The 21,739-nt window shown below is 37.8% G+C and overlaps 1 protein-coding gene across 2 annotated transcripts in view; it reads right to left on the reverse strand.

The window, feature by feature from the left end:
- cwf19l2 (CWF19 like cell cycle control factor 2) overlaps nt 1–21,739 on the reverse strand; it is a 132,632-nt gene that overhangs the window by 83,758 nt on the left and 27,135 nt on the right. For both annotated transcript variants that reach the window (XM_060826054.1, XM_060826053.1), the window contains exons 5-7: nt 19,758–19,877; nt 14,440–14,533; nt 1,117–1,232 (exon numbers count right to left, since the gene is read on the reverse strand). In XM_060826054.1, coding sequence (XP_060682037.1) covers nt 1,117–1,232; nt 14,440–14,533; nt 19,758–19,877 — 330 coding nt within the window. The remainder of the gene's footprint in view (nt 1–1,116; nt 1,233–14,439; nt 14,534–19,757; nt 19,878–21,739) is intronic.

A 21,739-nucleotide genomic window follows, 5' to 3' on the forward strand; every position in this document is an offset into this window, starting at 1 on the left:
TGAAAAGACGGCTTGATTGGATGGACCATAATTGTAATTCTTAACACAGCTCAGATTATTTAATAAACAATTTCCAATAGCAGAACCACATTTAATGATGGATATATTTTTCTGTGGTTTACAAACACAGGTTAGTTGCGCATGAAAGGCTTTCTGCTAACTGAATGACCCACAGGACATGTTGTTTAGCATGGTCTGCCAGTCATTAGGACATACAACTCACATACTTGGCATCACACCACCATACATCCATAGAGATGTACAACACGGAAACAGACCTTTCGGTCCAACTTGTTTATGCTGATCAAATATCGCAATCTAATCTAGTCCCATTTGCCAGCACTTGGCCCATAAGCTTTTTTTTTAACCTGGAGTGTTGTAGAAACATGGAATGTGCTGCCTGAAAGAATGGTGGACGTAACTACTGTTGCAACATGTAAGAAGTATTTGGATGGGCACTTAAAAAAAATGCCAGTGCATAGTATGCTGTGGAATAGTGCAGGCAAATGGGATTGACATAGTTTGGTGTTTGTTAGTCTACAGGCCTATTTCTATGCTACAAGACTCAATGATCCTCTATAAATGTACATCACAATGATGATGTCATATTGTATTTTAACAAAAGGAATTGTAATTGCTAGTGGTTTCCATCAAATAAATTTTCTGCTACTAATAAGCGCTCATTAGTTTGGTGTCTGCAAATGAATTGTAATTCATCACATAATTCAATCTTAGGGCAAAATGAAGTTTCAAACTCATTCCCTTGTCTAAGTGTGGGGAATATAGAATCTACTGTCAGTGAAGCTCATTTACATTGCTTTCCTACGCATCATAAGGGAACATTTATATACTGAAGTTTTCAGAGTGATTAAGCATTAGAAAGATTAATAGGAAGTTCAAGTACACTTAACACAATCTGTCAAATGTAATGTGGTGCACAAGGTCAAATTACTAGCTTTAACTTCACTTTATTGGGAAAGTATCTGCATGAGTCTGGCACCACATCCAAACAAGGAGAAATCAAAGGCATAGCAAAAGTTTGCTAAGTGTAAGTTGAAGTTTAACAGACAGTAGCAATTTGAAGCAAGTAGCTGAAATTGGTTGAAAAGTCCTTACTCCATATCTTGCAGCAATTACATCTTCCAGACGGCACTGTTGTTTCTCAGCCTGTTCCTTCATACGCTGATAGGATTTTTTCAGCCAGCTCAGCCCACCATCTTCAATCATAGCAGCTATTGGTTCAAAAATTTTAAAGAATAAGTTTGCAAGTTTAAAGACTTACAAAATGAACGATGGTTATATTTACATTAAAATAATAATGGTCATTATAGCAAACATTAAGCTGCTGACAAAATTCACTAATTTATTGTGCAAGTGCAAAGGGGGAACATAGGATATTATGAAAGTTTCTTTAGCTCTGGTTCAAGTCTCATCGGAGAATAAATGCTCTGGAAGTGTTGCAACATATTCAAACATGCTGATTAATTAAGGGGGAGAAACGGGATGGTACTGAGAGGTGTGCTATGAGCTGTGTGCCTGCTTAACTGATAATCTCCACAACAAGGAATAGGTGTTTTGAGATCTACTTTACCAACAGGCTTTGATCAGAGATAGCAACCATTTTATTAAAATTTGCAGACTTTTAAAAAAAAACTTGTGGAGCATTACTAACATTTCCAGGTGACCCTTTGCCCATAGTATGGAACTATTTGCTTAATCTACTAATTTAACTAACCCATATTTGCTATTTAATTTTTATTTCCTGGCAGAAAGAACAGGGAAAAAAAACAGAAGTGTGGAGATTATCAATTGTCAAGACAAGTTAAAGCCCTTGTGTGTTTACAGGCTATCCAGAAACCTTAAAGATTTTGGTGTATCGTCCATGGTTGGACGATACTGGTCGGTAGAACACTCACCTTCGGTCCATTCGCATTCTAGAGCTCAAGCAGAAAAAAAACCAAAGTCTAACATTCCAGTGCAGTACCAGTGGTGTGTTATTCTGTTAACATGTCATCTTTCAGGTGAATCATTTCTGAGAAATCCAGGGATTGTTATTACTGGTGTCTTGGTCAAAACTTACTCTCAATTAACCTTGCCAAAAAGGCAAGGTATCTGACCATGATACTCTTGCTCTTTATGGAATTTGTTGCTGTGCGAAGTAAATGTCATGTTTTTGACAACAGTGACTATACTTCAAAAAAAACTTCACTGATTGTGAAAGGTTTGAAATGTCTAGTGGTTATGAAGAACAATATACAAATGCAGTTCTTTCTTTCTTTTTCCCATTCATAATTTTACCAGCTATTTCAGTGCCTTTTTAAAAAGTGCATGATTACACAAAGAATTAGAAACTCAATATTCAAAAGTTACTTTTTTCCAAATTACTCTGTAAAAATGGTTAAAACATCTTGAGACATTTCAAATAATGTGAGCCCAAACATTTTTCAAAACCTGATGGTTAACTATTCAACTCATTTTTATATCTAGGGTTACACCATAAGATTTTCAGAAAATAGTTTAATAAACTAGCTAAGAGCTGGCAAGTGAGCAACATGGCAAATTTCCAATCATAGAGTTATTTCTGAAGTGAGCTGCTGTTACAGATATGCAAAAATGTTCCACTCAACTACATGGCACACAGCACTACATATAAAAGGAGAGAGGTTGGCGCAACAAGAGTCACAGGACTTGGAGAGACACAAATTAATGCTATAGGCATACAGGTTCGAATCCCATAGCATCCAGTGGAATTTAAGTATAATGAGATTTAATAATGTGACCATTAATGTCCTTTAAGGAAGGAAATATGTCAACTTACTTAGTCTGGTCTCTATGTGACTCCAGATCCACAGCAATATGTTTGATCTTGAACTGCCCTCTCAAATAATGTAGTTAAATCATTCAGTTCAAGGGCAATGAGAGATGAATAACAAATGTTGCCATGCCCCCACCCCACAAAAGAATAAATAATCTTAGATTCTCACAAATGCATAATTGGCTTCCACTACCTTAACATTTTAAAATAAATGTTTAATTTTGAAAAATACATTGAACTAAACATCATGCAACCAACTTGGCAGCCTTCAGCAAATTGGCATTAATTAGAGCAATCAGTACATGTATATGATTTTATAAATTCAGGAACAGACACAGAATGCTGAGTCTAATACGGAACCAACCACTCCATCTTGTTGATATGCTGCTTCCTATTCACACCAAACCTTTCTTACACAGGTCATGTTTGCATCCCAACTCATCCTATATAGAAAATATCATGTTTAAGAACTACCATGTTCATTTTATAATGGACATTTTTATGATTGTTCGTTATATGTCTATGTTGTTTGTTAGAACATCACTTGGTTTCCTTGGTACATAAAAGCAGTTAAAAACAGAAGTATGAAGAATTGTGAACAAAAGGACACACTATGTTTAAATTAGATTGGAAGATAATGAGAAACCAGTGAATCAACAAACAGATCATTCACTTTCCAGGGAGATTTACAACAAAATTAAAACACAAACTTTGCGCTGCTGTGAAATATTCCCTGCTTTTTTCTGACGCAAGATGTGCAAAAGTAGCTAATGTAACTCCAAAGTCTGACTTCTGAGACCATCTTGTGGAGATGATCTGAAACTACTCACATTTAATATTTAAATTATAACTAATGCAAGTCTACTTTATAAACAGATCTTGTTACCATTCTGGTGTTTGAAATTTCACAGAAAGTTGTACATGTGTTTATGCACATAAGTTCAGAAATAACCTTCCTCCCACAGTCAAAAGTGCCCATGCTGCTAGCCTGGATTGTTTTAAAATCAACTAACTTTCTCAAATGATACTTGCAACATTAAATTTATAATCATGGAGAGATGTGAACTACTTTCTCAAAGTTTACAATTAAAGAATTAGTACAATTTTAGCCTCATCAAAAAAAGCTCTTTCGATACTACTCATTGCTTCACCTTTTGATAATTTACTCTTGATCTGATGATCTTGTAGCCGGTCAAACTACTGCTTTTCTGTACTGTCATATACAGCAGGAAAAATATAATTTTTCACTTCTTAAACATCAAGAACTCGTTAAGACTCTTAATTTTTTTGGAAAGTCTATTCAAATTCAATACCTAAAATCCAATCAATCATTCTTGTATTTTTAAATTTCTATACCATGCTTAATCTTTACTGACTTTAACTCCTGCACAACCCACCATCAATATCTCGTCCCACAGAATGGAAGATTCTTCATGTTTATAATCAACAAGCACGTAGATTTTGAATGGCAGTGAAGAAAAATGGTTACGCCTTTTGTTTTAAATAAGTCACTTCTGGTTTTGAGGTGACAAAATCGCCATATTTGTGTCCGATTTTTATTTTAGAAAAATGGTTTTGCTTCTGCGATTCTAACCTAAGTCTGTTCCATAAGTTCCTCATTCTTTGCTTGAACTTCTAAGCTTACCTGCTGTCCACCTCAAATTAATGATGAGGATTTGATGTTTCTGTACCATCAACCAAAATTTCCAATTGTGTTATCACTGGCCACAAATTTCACTTGTTCATTTTATTAAACCACCCTGTTCTTTTAATGCATGCAATGATTGATAAAAGCAAGCATCCCATATGTTTTCTTCGCTACCCAATTAACCTGCCCTGCCACCTTCAGAGATCTGAGAGCCATAGAGAGTTAGTCTGGACTATCTTCTCATGCCTCATTTAGTCTGTATGCCAGTCATAAACTATGAAATAAAGAAAGACAAAAATAAACTGAACACTTTAAGAGTACAGATTTTGAGTATTGCTGAAAATGCCACATTGTGTCAAAGCTATTTGTCATGGAAGAATGCACTGGTTTGATGATCACTGACAGTTAATGGTTAAACCTATTTAAATTTTAAACCAAACAGGTTGTGTCTGATTGGTCAAGACAATGCCTTGAGAAGTAAACCAGGGAATGGCTGTAATCTGTGTTCTTTCTGTGGTAATGTCTCCACCAAAGTCCATTTACCAACAAAGTAGTACTGTCTTCCCCTATAGTCTAAATTCTACTTGCCTTTACATTGGTATTTTTTGCAAATTATCCTAACACGTGCAAGACAAAAAGCTTCAAAATGTCCTTTTTGAGTGATACAAAACTTATTTCATATCAAACAAATATTTGAAAACAAGTCTCATAAGGAATTAGGAATTCATATCTGAATCCCTACTACCACCATCACTAAAAACATGGTTTTAACATGGTAAATTATAAACATTGGAGTGCGTCTTAAATCAATCTAACATGGAGACACTTAGAACTAGAACATGGGAAAAATTGTTTATGGTGGAAGGATTAGATTCTGTTTCTTTTTTAACACTGTCTAACTTTCCTTTGTTCGAATTGTTTCCTTATGTATAAAATAAGAGATTATTTCAGGAAGAATTTTTTTTAACTTTTAAGACAGAATAACCATAATACCATAAGACATAGGAGTGGAAGTAAGGCCATTCAGCCCATTGAATCCACTCCGCCATTCAATCATGGCTAATGGGCATTTCAACTCCACTTACCAGCGTTCCCCCCGTAGCCCTTAATTCCTCAATTAAGGAGGCTATAAAACAGATCAACCATTAAAACCAAAGGTTTCCAGGATAGATCACGAGATCATGTTTTCAGAACCACATGCCTTCAACACTCAAGCTTCAATAATCCTTTCATTTACAGTTGATATTTGGTAACCTCATTGTTTAAGATATTAATTTATGATAAAATTAAGAGCTGGGATGAATTTCCTTAAATTATTATTGCTAAAGTCTGATGGCTGCAAACATTAATCATATCTGAGTGGGTCGGATCCAAGTGCAGGTCTCAGGGTATAAAACAGTCTATTAACCAATTGTAAAACAGTCTCTATAATTCAGTGTTTCTAGTAACTAAACATGACAATTAAGAACTTTTATATTACATTTCCCAGTAAAATGATTACAAACTTAAGCATAATAATACAGTGAACAGCAGCAAAATAGGATAACCCAGAGTTTTACACATTTTAAATCTTTAGAATTAGGCAGTATAAAAATATTTCTATCGCTACATTTAGCACTGCAGATGTCTTATGTACAGAAAAAAAGCAAAAGAGAGAAATTCCATTAGGCTTAATTAACTGGAGGTGTCTAAATTCAGTTATAACTGCACTCCAATGCAGATTTAAACCCAAACCATTATCAGAATATAAACTGAAATAAAAGAAGTGCAAAATTAATTAACTGAATATTCTGTTTTTTTTAATTTATTAGTAAGGCAACATTTACAAAGACCTGTGTAGAATATAAAGCATATATACAAGTTATTTAATTCAACTAGTCTGTGCTGGTTTTTATACTTCATGGGTCTACCTCATCTTAGCTATTCAAGACACCATTGTAAACCTTTTTCTCACATGCATTCATTGACATGCCATCCACAAATATGTAAGCCATTGGCCTCAACAATTTTTTTATGGTTATTATGTCCTTGTGGGTGAGTCTAGGACCAAAGGGCATAATAAGGGATTGTACACTCTTCCTAACTACTGTTCAGTTTTTATTATTGGATTTATTTGCAATCCTCTCATTGTTATGGTGAAGTTTCGGATTCACCCACAAGCATAAATATTCTTCTCATATCTGCCCTGTTCAATCTATTATGAACTTTAAAGATTTCTGTCAGCTCAGTTCTAAGATTACTATTTTCTTAAGAAAAGGTTTCAATCTATGTAATCTTTCACAAAAGCAGCCACCTTCAGTTCTGGTACTATTTATTAAGGTATGCAAAATTTCAAAACCCAAATGTCAAACATCTCGACCCTTTTATCTACTATTCCTGTAACCTTTTCAAAGTATTCTATCAGGTTAGTTAAGCATGGCTTACCAACACTGACTATTATTTCATTATGGAAGAAGTGGATGGAATAGATTTGGATTTTCAGAAGGTTTTTAATAGGATACCATACATTAGGCTGCTTAATTTACGAGCCCATGGTGTTGGAAGTAGTATATATTAGCATGGATGGAGTACTAGCTAACTAATAAAAGAAAGAATTGGGATAAGAGTGGAAACCTGTAACTGGTCATGTGCCACAAGGATCAGTGCTAGGGCTACAATTGTTTACAATATAGAGTAAAGACTTAGATGAGAAAAGTGGATGCACCACCGCCAAGTTCGTGGATGATACAAAATAGGTGGGAAGATAACACAATGAGCTGCAGAGAGATATAGGCAACTTTAGTGACTAGACAAAAATATTTTGCTGAAATTTTCATTTTAGCAGATGGAATATAATGTGGTGAAATATGACGGTGTGCATTTTGGCTGGAAGAGTAGAGGAGTTGAATATTGTTTAAATGCAGAAACTTGTGGAACAAAAGAATTAGAGAATCCTCAGCCATGAGTCACAAAAAGCTGGCATATAAGCTCAGTGAGTAATATGCAAGCAATTGGAAAGTTGACAGTTATTTCAAAGGGAATACAGTATAAAGGTAGGAATGCTTTGCTAAAACAATACAAGGCACTAGTCACACAAGAACAAGTTTGGGCCCCTTTTCTAAGGGAAGATACACTGGCATTGGAGGCAGCCCATAAAAGGTTCAGGAGGCCAATACCAGAGGTGGAGGGACTGTCTAATGGAGATAGATTATGGGAGTATATTAGGCCTGTACTCATTGGAATTTAGAAGAATAAGAGGTAATCTTATTGAAATTGACAAGTGTCTCAGGGGAATTAATAGGGTAGTTGCAAAAAGAATATTTCCACTTGTGGATGAGTCTACAACCAGAGGGTATAATGTCAGAATAAAGGGTTGTACACTTAAGACAGAGTCATCGAGTCATTATGGTTTAAAGCAGAGGAAAAGGGCGTTGGCCCAACAAGTCTGTGCCAAAGATAAGCACCTAAATTATTCTAATCCCATGCTCCAGCACTAGGCCTGCAGCTTTGCATGCTAAGCACAAAATACTAATTAAAATGTTTTGAGGGTTTCCGCCTCGACAGAAATGAATTGAATATTTCCATTTTCTCCTCCTACTTCCTAAAAAAAAGTTCCATGTTCATTCACCCTCAAACAAGGTATGCTCCTGTAATTTTCTCCATCTTAAATCATGCTCCCTTCTCAGTGTCATCCGCTCCAATGAAAACAAGCCTAGGCAGAGGTGGATACTGCAAATCCTGGAGATTAGAGGAAAAGGTTGATTCTCTTGCTTCTTGGGTGCTACCAAACCTGCTGTGCTTTTTCTGCATCACTCTAATCTTGACCGAAAACAACCCTAGTCTATCCACACTCTCTTCATAATTAAAATCCCCCAGCCCCAAGTAACATCCTGGTAAGTCACCTCTGCATCATCTCAACTGCAATCACATATTCCTATAATGTAATGAACAGGATTTTCAACCCTGCAAGCATAGCAGATCTGTGGATTTGGATTTCTTTCCAGCAAAGTGTATTCAAGTCTGAGAGAGAAAGATTTTTAATCCTCACAAATCTTCTCGCTAAGATTTTTAATCAGTAAGACCATGAAGGCTTATGGAGGAAATAGCTGAAAATGTGTTACTGGTTAAAGCGCAGCAGGTCAGACAGCATCCAAGGAACAGGAAATTCGACGTTTCGGGCACAAGCCCTTCATCAGGAATGAGGAAAGTGTGTCCAGCAGGCTAAGATAAAAGGTAGGGAGGAAGGACTTGGGGGAGGGGCGAGGGAGATGTGATAGGTGGAAGGAGGTCAAGGTGAGGGTGATAGGCCGAAGTGGGGTGGGGGCGGAGAGGTCAGGAAGAAAATTGCAGGTTAGGAGGGCGATGCTGAGTTCAAGGGAATTGATTGAGACAAGGTGGGGGGAGGGGAAATGAGGAAACTGGAGAAATCTGAGTTCATCCCTTGTGGTTGGAGGGTTCCCAGGTGGAAGATGAGGCGCTCTTCCTCCAACCATCGTGTTGTTATGTTCTGGCGATGGAGGAGTCCAAGGACCTGCATGTCCTTGGTGAAGTGCGAGGGAGAGTTAAAGTGTTGAGCCACGGGGTGGTTGGGTTGGTTGGTCCGGGCGTCCCAGAGGTGTTCTCTGAAGCGCTCCGCAAGTAGGCGGCCCGTCTCCCCAATATAGAGGAGGCCACATCGGGTGCAGCGGATGCAATAGACCTCTCTGCCCCCACCCCACTCCGGCCTATCACCCTCACCTTGACCTCCTTCCACCTAACACATCTCCATCGCCCCTCCCCCAAGTCCCTCCTCCCTACCTTTTATCTCAGCCGCTGGACACACTTTCCTCATTCCTGATGAAGGGCTTGTGCCCGAAACGTCGAATTTCCTGTTTCTTGGATGCTGCCTGACCTGCTGCGCTTTAACCAGCAACACATTTTCAGCTCTGATCTCCAGCATCTGCAGACCTCACTTTTTACTTATGGAGGAAATAGCCTACTTCAACTCCTATGTCTTATGGTCTTAAAGACAAATATAAGTCCATTATAGGCAGAAGCCACAGATGTGATAAAGGGGAATGAATAAATAAATGGCAGAAGAATTAAACACATAATTTCATTCTACCTTCATAAATAGCCTCCCACAAATGTAAGGAACTTAAAGGTCCAAAGGCAGGGCAGAATTGAAGAAAATCAATATTAGTAAGAACATGGCACAAGGAAAATTATTGGGGATAAAGTTTGACAAATCTCCAGGCTCTGATAATCTACGTCATTCAGCACAAAACAAACTACTCTGGAAGTATTGAATGCATTGATGGCCATCTTGCAAAATTGTGTGAACTCTGCATCAGTTCTACAGATTGGAGGGTGGCAAATGTAGCTCCATTATTTAAAAGGGGAGTGACAGGGAAAAAAAACACAGATAATTGGAGAGCAGTTAGCTTAACATCAGCTAGCAGTGAAAATGCTAGAGTCAGTTATAAGTTGTGAAAACAGAACACTGGGAAAGCATTAACAGAATTGGACCAAGCCAACATAGGTTAATGAAAGGCAAATCATGCTTAACAAATCTACCGGAGGTTTTTGAAGTAACTAATGGAATAGTCAAAGGAGAATCAGTCAATGTGGTATATTTTGATTTTCAAAAGGCTTTTAATAATGTCCACTTAAGACGTTAATGGACATAATCCAAGTACATGGGACTGGGGGTAAATAAAGCAAAGAGGGATATGAGATAGCATTGGCAGATAAAGTTATGGAAAATCCAAAGAGATTCTACGGATACATTAAGAGCAAGAAAGTAAACAGAAGAGAAGTCATCTTTGTGTTGAACCCCAGGAGATGGGAGAGGTACTAAATGAGTATTTTGCATTCTTTTTTCCTATGGAGAAAGTAATGAAGTCCAGAGAATGCAGAGAAATAAACAATGGTGTTTTAAAAATAGTTCAGATGACAATGTTACAACACCAAGTAAACCTCCCCACTTAACTTAAACCAGCAACACAGAAAAGATTGATCCCATACAGTAATCTGTGAAAATGCGAGAGGCCAAGAAGTATTTAAAGTAAAAATTAACTTTATTTTTTAAAAGTATAACAGAGAATGATTAACTAACAACTATTTACAACTCCTTCTAACCTATCTTTTAGTTTCCTTTCTATAATAATATTCTGATAAAACCCCCATTAATATTTACTAAAAACTCCAATTTCAAAACCAGACATGTTTCGAATCTTCCCTTTGTATCTTCCTCTGCTATCCAGGTTGGTGTTAGTGTTGAGGGTTTTTCTCTGCACAAACTCCTTCTCTAGATACATACCCCTCAGAGTTCTTACTAGCAGCCTACATCTGTTGGTCTTTTGACAGTTCTCCCTCAACTGTTCACATTTTCTTGGTCTTATACCCCCAAAGCATCGGATTGTGTCATTGGTTTTTAATGTTGTCAATATACTAAATTCAAACTTGATTGGAGTTTGGTTTTTTTGGGGGGCAAAATTTAAACTGATTGGCCTAATTCGAATTTGTTTTTGTCTCCAGGCAACCATTTACTCGAGCTGCTGCACTAAAAGGTTACATTGTATCTTGTCAGAACACTCATGCTGTCAGTAGTTCTGCTAGCTTTTAACTTTCTTAAAGGTAGTGTACTCTACACCTTCATAACAACAGAAAAGGAAGTGCAGGAGTCTTAAAGAAGATAAGTGGATAAACCTCCAGGACCTGATCTAATGTACCCCAAAATATTATGGAAATTAAGGGAGGAAATTGTGAGACCCTCTTACAGAAATATTTGCATCGTCTACAACTACAGGTGGGGTGGGGTGATGACTGGAGGGTGGCTAATGTTGTACTTTTGCTTAAGAAAGGTTGTAGAGAGAAACCAGGGATCTATAGAACTGTGACTTCGGTTGTGGGTAAATTGTTGGAGGCGATTATAAAAGATAGGCTTTATGGACATTCAGAGGCAAAAATTGATTAAGGATAATCAGCATGGTTTTGTGCAAGGATAATTGTGTCTCACAAACTTGATTGAATTTTTTGAGTAAATTATTGATGATGGCAGAGCAATAGAAATTGTTTATCTGGATTTTTGTAAGGCCTTTGACAAGATTCTGCATGGTAGACTAATTAGTTAAGTTAGGACACATAGGATTCAGGGCGACCTTGCCAACTGGATGCATATTAGTTTAATAGCAGGAGACAAAGTGTAATAGCGGAGGGCTGCTTTTCGGACTGGAGGCCTTCGACCAGCATTGTTCTAGGGATTGATTCTGGGTCCTTTTTTTTGTCATTCATATGAATTGGATGAGAATATGGAAGGCATGATTAGTAAATTTGTAGATGATACCAAAATTGGTGGCATAGTACACCATGAAGGTTTTCTAAGATTACAAAGGGATATTGATCAAATGGGTCAATGGACTGAAAAATGGCAGTTGGAGCTCAATCTGGATAAATAAGTAGTATTGCATTTTGGTGCAACAAACAAGGGTTGGGCTAATACAATTAATGGTCGGACCTTCAGTAGTGTTGTAGAACAGAAGGACCTGGGGTGCAGGTACATAATTCTTTCAAGTTTGCGTCTCATGTAGACAGGGTGGTTAAAAAGGCGTTGATAGCATGCTTGCCTCATTGCTCAGTCTTTGGAGTATAGGAGTTGTGAAGTCATACTGGACATTGGTGAGGCCTCTTCTGGAATACTGTGGCCAGTTCTGGTCACTCACCCTGTTATAGGAATGATATTGTTAAGCTAGAGAGGGTTCAGAAGAGATTTATCAGGATGTTTCCACGTTTGGAAGGTTTGACTTATAAAGAAAGGCTGGATAGGCTGGGACTTTTTTTTAAACTAACGTGTAGGTGGTTGAGAGGTGACCTGATAGAAGTATATAAAATAATGAGAGGTATAGACAGAGTTAATGATAGATGGCTTTTCCTTAAGATAGGGGATTTTAAGTCTAGGGGACACATTTTAAAGCTAGAGGCAAGAATTTTTTAAAAAAAGACATCAGAGGCAATTTCTTTTTAAACACAGAGGACAGTTAGTGTATGGAAAGAACTTTCTGAAGAAGTGATGCATGCGGGTACAATTATAACATTTAAAAGACATTTGAAAGATATATGAATAGGAAAGGTTTGGAAGGATGTGGGTCAGGAGCAAGCAGGTGGGACCAGTTCAGTTTGGGAGATGTTCGGCATGGACTGATTGGACCAAAGAATCTGGTTCTCTGTTCTATGGAGGTAATATATTGGCGAGGATTGAGAATTGGGTGACAGAAACAAAACAGTGTGGGAAGAAATGGCCTTCCTCCTGTTGGCAGACAGTGACCAGAGAGTTACCACAAGGACCAACGTTGGGTCCAGGTCTTCATGATTTATATAAATGACCTGGATGAGGGAATCAGATGCAACATCTCCAAGCTTGCTGATGACATAGCTCTATTGAGAAGGATGAGTGGAGATCCCATTGTAGCATATAACATTTTAACAGGGTTGGTGAGACTACATGCTGGGAGAATGTTTTCCCTGGTTGAAAAGTTTCAAACCAACGGTCATATTTCCAAGGTATGGTGTATGTCATTTAGGACTAATATGAAGGAATATGGGAAGAATAGAATATTATTATTTTGGTCTCTTTATTTGAGGAAGTATGTTCTTGAACTGGACAGAGTGCATCAAATGTTTACTGAACGGATTCCTATGTTGACAAGATTGACATTTGACAGATTTAATCAATCAGTCAGGATTGTATTCACTTGAGTTTGGAATAATATGGGGAGATTTCATAAAAGCCTATAAAATTCGAACAGGATTAGACAAGTTAGATGCAGGAAGAAAGTCCCATGCTGGAGGAGCCCAGAACCACGAGGCATAGCTTAAGAGTAAGGGAGTCAACCTTTTAGAACTGAGATGAGGAAAGATTTCTTCACCCATAGAGTGATGAGCTTATGGAATTCACATAACAGAAAACAGTTAAGGCCAAAACTTTATCTGCTTTCAAGAAGGTGGTAGATACAGGTCTTGTAAAGGGTAGATATAGGGGCAGCATAGTGGCTCAGTGGTTAGCAGACCTGGGTTCAATTCCAGCCTTGAGTGACTATCTATGTGGAGTTTGCACATTCTCTCCATGTCTGGGTCAGTTTCCTCCCATAGTCCAAAGATATGAAGTTAGGTGGAATTGCTATGCTAAATTGCGGATAGTGCCCAGGATGCATAGGTTGGATGGATTGGCCATGGTTCGCGCAGGGTTGCAGGGATAAGACAGGAGGGATGTTCTTCGGAGAGTTGGTGTGCACTGGTTTGGCCAAATGGCCTGTTTCCACACTGTAGCGATTCTATTCTATCGCAGCTGAAGGGATTACGAGAAATGGAGGGAGGATGGAATTAAGGTAAAGAGTTTGATAATCAGACAGGATTGCACTGATTCTCCGAGATGGCATGACGGGTCCTATTTTCTATGGAACTGAGAGAGAGAATAAACCATGACCATATTGAATGACAGAGCTGGTTCAGAGCTCCGAATGATTTACTCCTGTTCCTAAAATCTACAGTTTTCTTTAACCCCTTAGCATGGCTGAAGACTTAGCAAATACAAACTAACTTACGTTGTGATGTGGAGAAGCCAGTGTTGGACTGGAGTGGACAAAAGTTAAAAATCACAACGCCAGGTTATAGTCCAATAGGTTTATTCTGAAGTACTAACTGAACTTTTGTTAATTGAAATGTTTTAATCCAACATCAAACGACTGCTGCAGTATTTACCAACCTCTGTCCTGAACCAATCCATATAATAGCTCATTCTGGCTAGAATCTGACATCTGAGGACAACTTAAATTATCAACAGAAAATGCACTTTCAGTCCAGGTTATGAAAAGGAATCTGTCATTGAAACTACTAGCAAGGCAACAATTTATTCACCTTTAATTTCAAATAAGCAAGAAGTGTGATGACAAATAACAAAAAAATTGAAATAAAAGCAAAATTAACCAAAACACTAAAATGAATTTTACTTTACATTTACCTTTTTGAACTGGCACTGAACCACTTCCCTCAGATGGCAAACCAGAACCTCCATCTTTCCAATAGGGATTCAGTTCTCTTTTGTGTATCTCAGCCTATAATTGAAGAAAGCAATGAAAGAAATTGCAAACAGACTTAGAACTATGGGATATAAAATATCAACTACACTGCCATGGAGTATATTTGGGAATTATTTTTGAAAATTTGTTGCATTCAAATACATCAAAGAAGAAAACCTGTGCTGTAGTTTTAGTTCCTCCTGCTACAGATTAAAACTTGCATTTCATTTTAGCAGATCTAAATTTTGTTATAAAGATAGGCTAAGTAGGGAATTTAAATGGAATCAAATTCATTACAATACAGGACCATTCAGCCCATCAACCCCATACTGGTTCTCCAGAGATCAATTCAGTGAATTGCATCCACCATTTTATCATCACGGCCCTGCAAATTTGTTTCATTCAAGTAAATATCCAAATTCCTTTTGAAACAATTGATCACCTCTACTTGCAGGTAACTAGTTCCACATTATCACTATGGGTAAAAGAGAAAGTTTTCCTCACATGCACTCTGCACTTGTCCAAAGCCCTAAACCTTTCACGTAAGAACATAGTAACCAGCGTAAACTGTTCAGCCCATCATGCCGACCCACCATTCAGTTCAATGGTAGCTGATTTAATATCTCATTGCCTTTTACCCTCCCCATCCCCAAAGTCCTTTGCACCGTTGGTAATCAGAAATCTATCAATCAATCTCTACCTTAAACATACTCAAAGAATAAGCTTCAAAGCACTATGTGGCACAGACCCAGGTAATATAATTTCTCCTTACCTCAGACCTAACTGGCATTCCTCTTATTCCAAAATTGTGATCCCTGGTTCTGGACACCTTAACCAGCAGAAACATCATATCTACGTCAGGTTAAGTGATTTAACTGATGCAATATAATGTGGGGAAACGTGATGCTATGCACTTCAACAGGAAGAGTGGAGAACTGAATATTACTTAAATGGAGAAACACTGCAGAAAACTACCGAACGAGGGAACTTGGAAGGCCTCAGGCATGAACTCCAAAACTCGAGCATACAAGTTCAGCAGCTAATAAGGAAGAGAAATTAAATGCTGGTCTTTATTCCAAAGGGAATGGAGAATAAAACTACACAAGGCACTAGTCAGACCACTGCTGGAATACTATGAACAGGTTTGGGCTTCTTGTCTTCGCAAAAGAATGCCAGCATTGGAGGTAGTGCAGAAAAGATTCACTATAGGTGGAGGAATTATCTTCTGAGAAGTTGAGTATGTTGGCCCTTTACTCATTGGCAGTTTAGAACAATGAGAGGTGATCTCATTGAAACATGTAAGACACTTAGAGAATTTACAGAGTGGTTGCAGAAAAGTTGTCTCCCCTTATAGGAGAGTCTAGGATCAAAGGATAGCATCTTTTAAGACTCAAAGGGGAAAGTGGAAACAGGAATCAGAGTTTAATAATCAGTCATGACTGCACTGAATGGCAGAAAAGGCTTGAAGGGCTGAATGGCCTACTCCTGCTCCGATTTTCTAGGTTTCCATGAGGTAAGGAGGAACTTCTTCGGAGGGTAGTGTAATTCTGTGGAATTCGTTATTTCAGAGGCAGCTCAGGCTGAGTCATTAAGTACACTCAGGACAGAGATAGAAAGATTTTTAATTAGTAAAAGAATTAAGAGTTATGCGGAAAAGGCAGGAAAGTTGAGTTGAGGATTATCAGATCAGGCATGGTCCAATTGAATGGTGGAGAGACTTGATGAGCTGAATGACTACTTTTGCTCCTTTCACTTATGGTCTTACTCTATCTATTCCTTCAATGTAGTTTGTAGATTGCAATGAGATCACCTCTCATTTTTCAAAACTCTAGAAGAATAAATCTATGTTGTCTCCACCTGTCTCTTGAACCAAAATTCATCACCTTACATTTATCAGCCTGAAATTCCATTTCCACCAGTCTGCTCATTCTATAACATTGTCCAACACATGACCTACCAAGAGATTTGATCAGGCTATTAGACTAGTGCTGGATATTTTTAAGTGAGAGTTAGTTTCAATTTAAAAAAAGAAAATATTCATCATTCAGTGCAAAATGTAATCTTTATTGTAACAAAATATACTTGAATGCAATGTAATAAGTTCAATACTTCATTTGTACTGCCTTAGATATCTGCATGGCATGGAGTAACATAATTTTCATTAAGTGAGGACTGCATTTACAAAATCTCAATCTTTAGGTCATGTTTTACTTAGGTTGGTTTGAAAACAACATTTGGACAATATCTGGATGCTCGTTTTTCTTTTGTTGCATTCAGCATCTAAATTATCTCTGATTTTGATTTCAGCTTGACAGAAACTCATCTTCTCCATACCTTTGCAAACCTGAATATAAGATGCAAAATAACTTACTAATGCTGGGGGAAGGATGAAGAAATCACTGCTTTATTAACAGAGTACTGTTTTAACATGTTTATACCATGTAACATTTAAGCTCCTGTGACGATTATTATTTTCCTTATCAACATTCAGAAGTGCTGTCTTAAAATAGGCACAATGTTTTAGGAAGGAAATTGGCAGAGCAGGCTCAATGGGCTAAATGGTCTACTTCTGCAACTATTTTCTATGTTTCCCATAAATAATAGAGTCTTAGTATGTGCTTTGGGAAGGAGTTCATCTGTTCTCATCAAAACATAGAGCCATAGAGATATATAGCATGGAAACAGACCCTTCAGTCCAACACATCCAGGCTGACCAGATATCCCAAGCTAGTCTTATTTGTTAGCACTTTGCTCATATCCCTCTAAACCCTTCCTAATCATATACCGATCCAGATGCTTTTTAAATGTTGTAATTGTACCAGCCTCTACCAATTCCTCTGGCAGTTAATTCCATACATGCACCACCCTCTGCGTAAAAATGTTGCCCCTTAGGTCACTTCTATATTTTTCCCCCTCTCACCTTAAATATATGCCCTCGTGTTCTGCACTCCCCTACCCAGGGAAATGATTTTGTCTATTTACCCTATCCATGCCCCTCATGATTTTATAAACCTTTACAAGGTCACCCCTCAGCCTCTGATGCTCCAGGGAAAACAGCCCTAGCCTATTCAGTTTTGCCCTATAGCTCAAACCCTTCATCCCTGGCAATATCCTTGTAAATCTTTTCTGAACCCTTTCAAGTTTCACAACATTCTTCCAATAGGAAGGAGACCAGAATTGCACACAATATTGCAAAAGTGGCCTAACCAATGTCCTGTACAGCCGCAACATGACCTCCCAACTCTTATACTCAATGCTCTGACAAATAAAGAAAAGCATACCAAATGCCTTCTTCACTATCCTATCTACCTGAGACTCCACTTTCAAGGAACTATGAACCTGCGCTCCAAGGTTTCTTTGCTCAGCAACACTTCACAGCACTTTCCCATTCAATGTATAAGTCCTGCCCTGATTTGCCTTTCCAAAATGCAGCACCTCATATTTAACTAAATTAAACGCCATTTGCCATTCCTCAGCCCAGTGTCCCATCTGATCAAGATTACTGTACTCACAGGTGACCTTCTTCACTGTCCACTACACCTCCAGTTTTGGTGTCATCTGCAAACTTACTTACTATACCTCTTATGTTCACATCCAAATCATGTATATAAATGATGAACAGCAGTGGATCCAGCACCGAACCTTCTGGCACTCCACTGGTCACAGACCTCCAGATGAAAAACAAACCTCCACCCCTACACTGTCTTCTACCTTTGAGCCAGTTCTGTAGCCAAATGGCTAGCTCTCCCCATATTCCATGTAATCTAACCTTGCTGACCAGTCTACCATGAGGAACCTTTTTGAATGCTTTACAGAAGTCCATATCAATTACGTCTACTGCTCTGCCCTCATCAATCCTCTTCTGTACTTCTTCAAAAAACTCAATCACGTTTGTGGGATTTGAATTCCCACCCAAAAAGCCATGTTCGCTATACCTAATCAGTCCTTGCCTTTCAAAATACATATAAATTCTGTCCCTTAGGATCCCTCCAACAACTTGCCCACCATCGATGTCAGACTCACCGGTCTGTATTCCCTGGCTTTTCCTTTTCACCTTTCTTAAATAGTGGCACGACATTAGCCAACCTCCAGTCTTTATGCACCTCACCTGTGACAATCAAAGATCCAAATATCTCAGCAAGGGGCCCATCAATCACTTCCCTAACTTCGCACAGAAGTCTAGGGTACATCCGATCAGGTCCTGGGGATTTATCCACCGTTATGAGTTTTAAGACACCCAGCATCTCCTCCTCTGTAACTCTCCCCAGAAAGCCATCATGCTGGGCTGTGCAGGTTTAGATAAATAATTGGTGATTCAAATGTGCAATGGACAATTGGCAAAGCAGCACTAAGTCATTTAGATTTAGAAGTATATAATATTAGCAGTTGTACCAAAGTTTAGTGAAAAATGGATGATGTCGCCAATTCTGGCCCAATGTTGGAATTACAGAATAACTAATGAATAAATTGAATAAATGGTAAAATACTGAATAAATTAATATTAAATTGGTATTACTAAAATTGAAACATGTTCAAAAGTTCATCTTTCTGTCTCTGCAGACTTCACCCTTTCTGCTCTACCATTTAGATTTAGAAATGATTTAGAAATCATCTACCACCTTGATGTCATGACTATATCTCAAGATCAGTGTTCAAAACTAAAACAAGAAAGTGAGCGAATAAATTGATCTCTCCAGTAAACATCTTGATAAAATTTGTGTACATTTTGTTTTGTTTGAGAAGAGCAAACTAAAATTCCGAAGTCTCATCTTCACAAAATTTGCTTGCTCACGGACAAAGAATTGAAATGTGACCCAAACAAAAAGGTTCAATGCTCTTGTGCTAGATTATCCATTTCGTAATATAGTCAAATGATATCATCCTCAGTTTGCAACACCTCCCAATTGGTAGTAGGTATCAGAACTCACTATCTAGAAATTCCATTACATTGGGGCCAAGTGCTTGAAAGTGGAATCGCAAAAGATAGGTGTTAGATGATGAGAACAGTCACAACGGGCTCGATGGTCTCTGGCCATACTGCAAAAGCTCTGATTCTATGACCATGAGTATTAGTTTCTACATTAATTAAAGAAAATCAAAAAAGCCCTCAAGAAAATCTTGAGAAGGTTCTTATGTAAAATGTTGTACCCTGCTACAAAATAATATATTAAATCATACGATACTGCATCTTATAATTTCTTACTAATTAAATATGTTATTTCACGTTACTTGTTTTTTTCCTTTCATGTTTTCATATTACCTGTTCCATGGCTTGCACCTTCTCATGTTCCATTTCTTTCTCCTTCAATTTTTCAGCTCTAATTGCTGCAGTGGATATAGTCTTTAAAGACATGAAGTCTAACATCATCCATTCTTCCCTCTAGAGTAGAACAAATACATGAAAAAAAATTTTAATTTATGCAGTTAACACAATTATGATCAAGAGCAGGATGCCAAGTCAGGTTCCCTCGTGTCTCCCCTTTTCAGTTAGCAATAATAAAAATTTTGATAGATTCATTTCTGGCACAGATGCAAATCACGTCAAACAAAAATATGGTTAACTAGAGTAAAATAAAGCAGCCAATTACAGAGTTTTCTTAAATGAAAAGTGAAATTCGTTACCTATCAATGATTTGGGGGAGGGGGAGAATAAGAGAGGCATAAGTTGGTCACTTATTAACTATAAAGTCTGCTCTACTCAAATGAAATCATGGCTGATCTCATAATCCTCAATTCCATTCTTGTAACATTTCCCCTCAACCCTTGGTTATTCCCTTCTACGTTAAAAATCTGTTTATCTTAGCTTTGAACATATTTAATGATACAGCTTCTACAATCAAAAATGACACAGACTAACACTATGCTCCTGTTATACACAGGGTAAGCGCTCCTGCTTAATTTAAACCAGCAACACAGAAAAGATTTATCCAGTGCGGTAATTGGTGAAAATCGAAGAGGCCGAGAACTATTTAAAGTAAAAATAACCAACTTTATTTCTTAAAGTATAACAGAGAATAATTAATTCTCAACTATTTGCACCTAACCTATCTTTTACCTTCCCTTCTATAATATTAGTCCGATAAAAACCCAAATTAAGAATTTACAGAAAAATCCAAATTTTAAAACCAGCGAACGGTTGAATCTTCTCTTTATCTTCGTCGGTAGATTGGCTCTCCAAGTCAGTGTTGAGGTTTATCCTCTGTGCAAACTCCTTCTCTAGACAAGTACCTCTCAGAGTTCTGACTAACAGTTTACAGCGGTTGGTCTGGTGGCAGTTGTCCTCTCAACTGTTCAATTTTTCCCGGTTTTATACCCCAAAGCAATAGATTGTGTTATTGGCTTTTAAGATTGTCAATATACTCAATTCAAACTTGACTGGAACTTGGTATTTTCGGGGTATAATTTAAACAGATTGGCCTAATTCAAATCTGTTTTGTCATTTCTAGGCAACTAGTTACCCCAGTAGTTGGAGCACGTTACATTATGTCTTATTGAGAACATTTGGTGCTGTCACTACTAGCCTTTACTCTCAAAGACATAGTATACCCACACCTTCATAACACTCTGAAAGGAAGAAATTTCTTCTCATCTCTGTCAAAATGGGTTAAGATTTTGGTTCTAAACTCTCCCACAAAGGGAACAGCGTTGTCGCATCTATGCTGTCAAGTTTTCTAAGAATCTTCTATTTTTCAATAAGGTTGTCTCTCATTCTTCCAAATTCCAATATAAGTACAGCCCAACTTAATCAGGTTCTGTTCAAAAGATAGTTACTTCATACCCAGGATCAACATAGTCCAGAGTAGGTTCACTATATCCATTTTAAATAATGGGAGCAAAACTGTTCACGGCATCCTAGGTGTGATTTCACTAACGTCCTGTATAGTTTTAGCAAAACTTCCCTATCCTTATACTCCATTTCCTTTGAAATAAAGGCCAATATTCCATTTGAGTCCCTGTTACCCACTGAACTTCGTTAACTTTGTTTGTTTAATGCACTGAGACTCCCAAATCCCTCCATACAGCAGTTATTTGTGGTTTTTCCCCCTTTAAATAATATTCAGCTTTCCTAATCTCCATGCTAAAGTGCACAACCTTACCTCTTTCCTCATTGTATTCCTTCTGTCAAGTTATTACTGACTAACTTAATCTGTCTATATATACTCTGTGCTATCCTCACCACTTGCCTTCCTGCCTATTTTTGCATCACCCACAAATTAGGGAAGAGAGTGAGGAGGGTCAGTG

This window comes from Hemiscyllium ocellatum, chromosome 6, assembly GCF_020745735.1.
Source record: "Hemiscyllium ocellatum isolate sHemOce1 chromosome 6, sHemOce1.pat.X.cur, whole genome shotgun sequence".
Classification (NCBI taxonomy): Eukaryota; Metazoa; Chordata; class Chondrichthyes; order Orectolobiformes; family Hemiscylliidae; genus Hemiscyllium; species Hemiscyllium ocellatum.